Source organism: Oncorhynchus keta, chromosome 36 (genome assembly GCF_023373465.1).
Source record: "Oncorhynchus keta strain PuntledgeMale-10-30-2019 chromosome 36, Oket_V2, whole genome shotgun sequence".
NCBI classification, from domain to species: Eukaryota; Metazoa; Chordata; class Actinopteri; order Salmoniformes; family Salmonidae; genus Oncorhynchus; species Oncorhynchus keta.
In genome coordinates, this window is record NC_068456.1 from 10543497 (window position 1) to 10552753 (window position 9257).

General features: G+C 42.0%; 1 protein-coding gene across 7 annotated transcripts in view; it reads left to right on the forward strand.

The window, feature by feature from the left end:
- LOC118369602 (synapse differentiation-inducing gene protein 1-like) overlaps positions 1-8014 on the forward strand; it is a 43645-nt gene extending 35631 nt beyond the window's left edge. For all 7 annotated transcript variants that reach the window (XM_035754103.2, XM_035754101.2, XM_035754105.2 and 4 more), the window contains one exon: positions 6020-8014. In XM_035754103.2, the coding sequence (XP_035609996.1) occupies positions 6020-6178 (159 nt within the window). In that variant the 3' untranslated portion in view covers positions 6179-8014. The remainder of the gene's footprint in view (positions 1-6019) is intronic.
- The last annotated feature ends 1243 nt before the right edge of the window (positions 8015-9257 follow it).

The window sequence follows — 9257 nt, forward strand, 5'->3', positions numbered from 1 at the left end:
CAGAATTGGGCTGACTTGGAAAAACACAGCCTTAAATCAAATCAAATTGTATTTGTCACATGCGCCGAATACAACATGAAATGCTTACATACAAACCCTTAACCAACAACGCAATTCAAGAAAGAGTTAAGAAAATATTTACTAAATAAAACAAAAAGTAACACAATAAAATAACAATACCGAAGCTATATACAGGGGGTACCAAAACCAAGTCAATGTGCAGGTGTACAGTTTAGTCAAGGTAATTTGTACATATAGGTAGAGGTAAAGGGACCAAGCATAGATAATAAACAGTGAGTAGCAGCAGTATAAAAACAAAAGGGGGGCGTTGTCAATGTAAATAGTCAGGGTGGCCTTTGATTAATTGTTCAGCAGTCTTATGGCTTCGGGGTAGAATCTGTTACCTCTTAAGTATTAGCCCTTTTTTTTCAATTTTCCCCTAAAATGACATACCCCAATCTAACTGCATGTAGTTCAGGCCCTGAAGCAAGGATATGCATATTCTTGGTACCATTTGAAAGGAAACACTTTGAAGTTTGTGGAAATATGAAAGGAATGTAGTAGACTATAACACAATAGATCTGGTAAAAGATGATACAACAAAAAAAACTGTACTTTTGTATTGTTTTTGTACCATCTTTGAAATGCAAGAGAAATGCCATGATGTATTATTCCAGCCCAGGTGCAATTTAGATTCTGGCCACTAGATGGCACTGGTGCATGTGCAATGCATTTCTGTTCAAAATTTTGTATCAAGACTGCCCAAGTGTGCCTAATTTGTTTATTAATAACTTTTCATGTTCAAAATTATGCACTCTCCTCAAACAATAGCATGGTATTATTTCCCTATAATAGCTACTGTAAATTGGACAGTGCAGTTACATGAACAAGAATTTAATCTTTCTGCCAATATCAGATATGTCTATGTCCTGGGAAATGTTCTTAGCGGTACCGCTTGCCTTGTGGTAGTAGAGAGGACAGTCTATGACTTGAATGACTGGAGTCTTTGACAATTTTTTGGGGCCTTCGTCTGACACGCCTAGTTTATAGGTCCTGGATGGCAGGAAGCTTGGCGCCAGTAATGTACTGGGCTGTACTCACTACCCTCTGTAGCGCCTTACGGTCAGATGCCGAGCAGTTGCCATACCAGGCGGTGATGCAACCGGTCAGGATACTCTCGATGTTGCAGCTTTAGAACTTTTTGAGGATCTGGGGACCCATGCCAAATCTTTTCATGTTAGTTTGTTGGTGATGTGGACACCAAGAAACTTGAAATTCTCGACCCGCTCCACTACAGCCTCGTCGATGTGAATGGGGGTTGTTTGGCCCTTTTTTTCCTGTAGTCCACAATCAGCTCCTTTGACTTGCTCACATTGAGAGAGAGGTTGTTGTCCTGGCACCACACTGCCAGGTCTCTGACCTCCTCACTATAGGCTGTCTAATCATTGTCGCTGATCAAGCCTACCACTGTTGTGTCGTCAGAAAACTTAATGATGGTGTTGGAGTCGTGGTTGGCCATGCAGTTGTGGGTAAACAAGGAATACAAGAAGGGCCTAAGCACGCACCCCTGTGGGCCCCCCATGTTGAGGATCATCGTGACAGATATGGTGTTGCAGAAGGAGGTGTGGGGGGGGGGTGTAGAACGCTGAGATGTAGTCAATTAACCACATTCTCACACAGGTCTTCATTTTGTCCAGGTGGGGAAGGGTAGTGTGGAGTGCGATTTGAAATTGCATCATCAGTGCAGCTTGTGGCTGGGTTTCCCTTTGTAGTCCGTAATAGTTTGCTAGCCCTTCCACATCCGATGAGCATCAGGGCCGATGTAGTACGATTCAATCTTTGTCCTGTATTGACGCTTGGCCTGTTTTGATGGTTCGTCTGAGGGCATAGCGGGATTTCTTATAAGCGTCCAGATTAGTGTCCCACTCCTTGAAAGCGGCAGCTCTAGCCTTTAGCTCAGTGCGGATGTTGCCTGTAATCCATGGCTTCTGCTTGGGATATGAACGTACGGTCACTGGTACTTCCAGATTTAGTTTTTGCTTGTAAGCAGGAATAAGGAGGGTTGAATTATGGTCAGATTTGCCAAATGGATGGCAAGGGAGAGCTTTATATGTGTCTGTGTTTGGAGTAAAGGTGGTCTCTGTTTGCACATGTGACATGCTGGTAGAAATGAGGTAAAATTGATTTACGTTTGCCTGCATTAAAGTCCCCGGCCACTAGGAGCCCTGCTTCTGGATGAGCATTTTCTTGTTTATTTATGGCTTTATACAGATCATTGAGTGCAGTCTTAGTGCTAACGTCGATTAGTGTTGGTAAATAGATGGCCACGAAAAATATATAAATAAAAACTCTTGGTAGATAGTGTGGTCTACAGCTTATCATGAGGTACTCTACCTCAGGCGAGCAATATCTCGAGACTTCCTTAATATTAGACATTGCGCACCAGCTGTTATTGACAAATGGACACATAGCACCACCCCTCATCTTACCATACATAGCTGTTCTGTCCTGCCGAAGCACGGAAACCCCAGCCAACTGTATATTATCTGTGTCTTCATTCAAAAGTAATCATCCCCCTTGGCGTTTTTCCTATTTTGTTGCATTACAACCTGTAATTTAAAATTGATTTTTATTTGGATTTCATGGAATGGACATACACAAAATAGTCCAAATTGGTGAAGTGAAATGAAAAAAATTACTTGTTTAAAAAAGAATATAAAAAAATATGGAAAAGTGGTGCGTATTCACCCCCTTTGCTATGAAGCCCCCAAATAAGATCTGGTGCAACCATTTACCTTCAGAAGTCACATAATTTGTTAAATAAAGTCCATCTGTGTGTCACATGATCTGTTACATGATCTCAGTATATATACACCTGTTCTGAAAGGCGCCAGAGTCTGAAACACCACTAAGCAAGGGGCATCACCAATCAAGCGACACCATGAAATGAATACCAAGGAGCTCTCTAACCAGGTCAGTGACAAAGTTGTGGAGAAGTACAGATCAGGGTTGGATTATTAAAAAATATCCAAAACTTTGAACATCCCACGGAGCACCATTAAATCCATTATTAAAAGTAAAGTATATGGCACCACAACAAACCTGCCAAGAGAGGGCCGCCCACCAAAACTCATGGACAAGGCAAGGAGGCCATTAATCAAAGAGGCAACAAAGTGACCAAAGATAAATCCTGATGGGGCTGCAAAGCTCCACAGCGGAGATTAGAGTATCTGTCCAAAGGACCACTTTAAGCCGTATACTCCACAGAGCTGGGCTTTAAAGAGTGGCCAGAAAAAAAGCCATTTGCGTAAGAAAAAAAATAAGTAAACACGTTTGGTATTTGCCAAAAGGCATGTGGGAGTCTCCCGAAACATGGAAGAAGGTACACTGGTCAGATGAGACTAAAATTGAGCTTTTTGTCCATCAAGGAGAACTCTGTCTGGCACAAACCCAACACCTCTCACACCCATAGTGGTGACAGCATCATGCTGTGGGGATGTTTTTCATCTGCAGGGTCTGGGAAACTGTCCGGAATTGAAGGAATGATGAATGGCGCAAACTACAGGGAAATTCTTGAGGGAAACCTGTTTCAGTCTTCCAGAGATTTGAGACTAGGACGGAGGTTCACCTTCCAGCAGGACAATGACCCTAAGCTTACTGCTAAAGCAACACGTGAGTGGTTTAAGGGGAAACATTTAAATGTCTTGGAATGGCCTAGTCAAGCCTAGTCAAAGCCCAATCCAATTGAGAATCTGTGGTATGACTTGCTGTACACCAGCAGAACCCATCCAACTTGAAAGAACTGGAGCAGTTTTGCCTTCAAGAATGGGCAAAAATCCCAGTGGCTAATTGTGCCAAGCTTATAGAGACATACCCCAAGAGACATGCTGTCACGGCTGTTGAAGGATGAGGAGCAAGGTGCAGCGTACATTTTACTTTATTTAAGAAATGATGCTGACAAAACAATAAACCAAACAAACTGTGAAGCTTAAGGCTATGTGCCATCAAACAAAGTTAACTTCCCACAAACACAGGTGGGAAAAGGGTACCTAAGTATGGTTCCCAATCAGAGACAACGATAGACAGCTGTTCCTGATTGAGAAACACAAAACATAGAATGCCCACCCCAACTCACACCCTGACCAAACCTAAATAGAGACATAAAAAGGATCTCTAGTGTCTGGGTGTGAAACTTGCAGCTGTAATTTCTGCAAAAGGTGATATTGACTTTGGGGGGCTGAGTAGTTATGCATACTCAAGTTTGTTTCACAATTTTTTTAAATTGCATCTTCAAAGTGGTAGGCATGTTGTGTGGTCCTTCTGTAGCTCAGTTGGTAGAGCATGGCGCTTGTAACGCCAGGGTAGTGGGTTCGATTCCCGGGACCACCCATACGTAGAATGTATGCACACATGACTGACTGTAAGTCGCTTTGGATAAAAGCGTCTGCTAAATGGCATATATATATATATATATATACATATATATATAAATCAAATTATACAAACCCCACACAAATCTATGTTAATTCCAGGGTGTAAGGCAACAAAATAGGAAAAATACCAAGGGGGATGAATACTTTTGCAAGCCACTGTACTCGTGATACATAAGATATTACACTTGTTAATGTCACGTCGTTGAGATAGTCTCGAACGGTGCTCATCCATTTTATTCTCCAGTGATTACACGTTGGCCAATAGAACTGATGGTAGAGGCGGGTTACCAACTCGCTGCCGAATTTTCACAAGGCACCCCCTCCAGCGCCATTCTTGGTCGTACGGTTACAACTCTATTATGTGCGGCCTGCAGTAGTACTGCATGGCCGTGAGGCATAACCTTCACAATTGCAATTTGCATATTAAGTAATCATAGGTTCCTCTAAATGAAAACACATTCGTAACTACCTTGAGAAGAACGTGAGCTAAAACGAACAGTACCTCTTGTATGCTATAAGTACTATGGTTTAATTGACTACCACAGCACCGCTTTAGTCATTCCTTGTTACGACTACCCTTTCCTCACTCTCCCTCTTTCTTTGTCCTCTCTATCGCTGACGTACTGTGTCTGAGTGATGGTGTAAAGCTAACGTCTCAGCGGGGCTCCCGTGGGACTCTGGGGTCGGCTACATGCATTAATATTTCAGCTACCCTGTCACGGGCCACATTCACACAGAAGCAAACATGGCATCAAATTCCAATCATTTTAGAAGAAAAAAAATCATAATGGAGCTTTCAATAGCCCGCAGGACTCCATCTCCTCTGACACCCTTCCTCCCTCTGCATCAGTTGTTTCGCTGTAACATTGTGTTCACTCTACATTAAAATGTGAAATAAAGTTTTCTTGCCCCAGGGAGCCCTCCACATGAGTCCATGTTATGCTCCTGTCTGAACATAGAAAATAACAAGATAAAAACATCACAATCCCTTAATCTCTGTCTTCACCCTCCATTTACCCAAAGGACAGTTTTTTTTCAACCTTGGGCCAAGCACCAGTAAGGTTATCAGCTTTCAGCCGCTACCCACCTCGTGATGAACTTTGTCTGGAATCTTTAAATGAGGATTGGGTTCATTAATAAATGTTTTGGTATTCAAACTTGCACAATTAACAATGTTAGAGGGGGCCTGTCTACAGGCGGCCTTTTGATTGCTACCCATAATGCTGAAGATAAAAGGCCTGCTTGCTAACAAACCAAGAATGGTCCTCAGCAAGGTAATAGGGGAGGTCAGGGCGGTATATAGATGACATAATAAGGAATACTTCTAGGGTATTGAGCTATATTAATCAGAATATCCCTCTTTAGTCTTGATAATGTCTCTTGGACTTCAGAATTATACAGGCCCAGCGGATTTAGTTATTTATCCGCTGTGGGTTGCCATGTTTTGCTGAGCGCCTCCACAAGATCCCCCATACATTTCACTGGAAAGGGCCAATTTACTGTTTCATTTCCTCCTATTAATTGGGTAATTCTGTCTCTCTCTCCCCTTTGCCCTCGGTCTCTCTCTCTCTCTCTCTCTCTCTCAGACCAACAAGGCGGTGTCTAAGGGGGACTTACACTTGGCCAGCTCCAGCTCCAGACGTGCACTCTTCCTGGCTGTGCTGTCAATCACCATCGGCACAGGCATATATGTGGGCGTGGCTGTAGCGCTCATCGCATACCTCTCCAAGAACCACCACTTGTAGCCTTGCCCTGCCCCCACTGCACTGTACTGACTGCGCTGGGGGTATGGTTCACTTGGGGGCAATTGAACAATGGAATATGGGCCTGCAAACTATGGGACTATCAGGATGGACAGAACCTGGCCATATGGTTGACACAATTCGTGAGCTCTAACATGAGGTTCTTGATATGGATAATGGTATTTTAACGGTCAAGTTATTCTCTCATTTTCACCAAGAAAAAAACGGAGACTGTTAGTCGTTCCATTCACAACTTCTTTTCTAGATGTTTCAAATTGGTTTGCGTTTTACCAAGGCATAACACAGCCTGTGAGAGGTCAAACCAACATGCACTAAATATTACCTGTACCAAGAGCATATTGTACGTTTTACGGGGCATGTTCAATGCTCAGTTAACGGTGAGCTGTGGATGTCCAGCTACATTCACCACACTAACAGTCACATCTGGCTGCTCCTGTCGTGGATAAAATATGTCACTCATCCAAACATTTAACCTGTATACATTTATTCAACGTCACATTGAATTGATCCGTGGATGTGACACAGTGCAGCTCAACTGGATCATTTCTCGGTTGAATATTACAAATTCTATAAAGTAATGTGATGGTTTATATACGGTGCCTACAGAAAGTATTCACACCGCTTGATTACAGCCTGAATTTAAAATGCATTCAATTGAGCTTTTCATTGCCACTGGACTACACACAATAACCCATAATGTCAAAGTGGAATTATGTTTTTAGACATTTTTACAAATTCATTCAAACATTTACAAGCTGAAATGTCTTCAGTCAATAAGCATTCTACCCCTTTTGTTATGGCAAGCCTAAATAAGTTGAGTAAAAATTATGCTCCCATAATAAGTTACATGGACTGTGTGTGCAATAATAGTGTTTAGCATGATTTTTGAATGACTACATCATCTCCGTACACCACACGTAAAATTATCTATTGGGGGGGGGGGGCAGACATTGAATATCCCTTTGAGCATGCTGAAGTTATTAATTACACTCTGGATGGTGTGTCAATACACCCAGTCACTACAAAGATACAGGCCTCCTTCCTAACTCAGTTGACAGAGAGGAAGAAAACCTCTCAGGGATTTCAACATGAGGCCAATGGTGACTTCAAAACAGTTATAGAGTATAATGGCTGTGATAGGAGAAAACTGAGGATGGATCAACAACATTATAGTTACTCCACAATACTAACCTGAGTGAAAAGAAGGACGCTTGTGGGGTATTGTGTGTAAATGTGTGAGAAAGAAAATCTATTGAATCCATTTTGATTTCAGGCTGTGTAGCAACAAAATGTGGAATAAGCCGAGGGGTATAAATACTTTCTGGAGGCACTGTACATTAAAGTGACACCACACTCCAATACAGTATCTTGGTGGCCCTATTATCTCAAGGGAGAACTGATGTTTCCTCGCAGCACAATATTTTTTAACACGTTTCACACCTGAAACGTGGAGCTTTTTTTGTATCCCTACGACGACATGCTTTTGTGTTCCGTCCGGGATAGGAAGTGCACAGGCTGCAGCTCCCCAACAGAACCAGCATACACAGAGATACAGTACCTCAATGTTGATAGGCACAAATAAGGGGGGAAAAAGCCGACGGGTCCTTGGAGGCAGAAGCCATGCTGTAAATACCTCTATGCTTTTTTATTTATAGACATACTGGAATAGATGTGATACATCATTTTTTTTTGCAATATTTTTTTTCTTCTCCTGCTGTATACTGCTACTATGTCAACTGTCAATGTTTTGGAGACTCATTGGGAGAGTCAGTGTTTGACATAAAAGTGCTTGCAAATTAAATGTAGTGTTATGTCTGACGTGCCTGTGGTTTCACAATCTGACTTTGGTTGGTTCAGCTGCAACTTTCTTAAAATTATTGTATTTTTTTCTTCATGCACAATAGCTTTGCTTATTACAACATATACAGTATTACCACATGAAACAGTCTGGTTCAAATGTTTTACAGGTTAGGCTATTTTGTTGCATATGCTGTGCATTATAAAATATGTTTAAAATAAATAAATACTAATATGCACAATATAAAGGCTTCTAAAAAAAACAAATATTATTAGACACACAAAAAATGATTGAGTGTTTATTGAAGTCCGCACAGATCTAAATTATGGACACTGCTCAAGCATCAGGTTTCCCCACTCACTCCCCTAATTCCCTCAGCTCACCTCCACTGCACATACTAGTACAACTACATTCATCCTTTCCCCAAGAATGACTAATGACCTGCACGCACTGCATATTTCATGGCAGCAGAAACCTCTCGCTGCCTGTCAAATATTAGCTTGCCAGACGATTCATCCATTTTACATGACATCGAGGGCGCCGTAGTAGTTAGCGCGGCTCTAAGTGCATGCCAAGACTTCCATGTCAGAGAGGTGGGTTGGGAGAGGGTGGGATTTAGTTGTATCATATCTATATGTGACATGAGAGAGACTCAGTGATAAAGGCCTATTGTACTGTAGGCTTTTAAGTGCTGAATGCCTTTCATGCCTTTTCTATGAATCCTCAGTGGGTCTGATCCAGATGCTTTACACTGTGTGTCCTGGGCTAACCACTGGGAGAATAGACACACCTGCTCAGTGAATCCCGGGGGCCAAGCTGATTCATACCAATAGGCTATAAGACTCTTGAGTCACAGAGGCTGGAAACCCAACAGAGGCAATACCAACAGCTAGGCTGTAAATGCAAGGATTTTGATGGTAATTAAGATATCTACCACCCAACGTTTATGGCTATAGACAGGGTTGGGGAGTAACTATTTACATGTAATCTGGGGCGGCAGGGTAGCCTAGTGGTTAGAGCGTTGGACTAGTAACCGAAAGGTTGCAAGTTCAAATCCCCGAGCTGACAAGGTACAAATCTGTCATTCTGCCCCTGAACAGGCAGTTAACACACTGTTCCTAGGCTGTCATTGAAAATAATAATTTGTTCTTAACTGACTTGCCTAGTAAAATAAAGGTTAAAAAAAATCTGTTTACAAATAAAAAACGAATTTACATTGGCAGCACATTTTTTAGTCTAGACCTCCAACATGTGTTACAATAC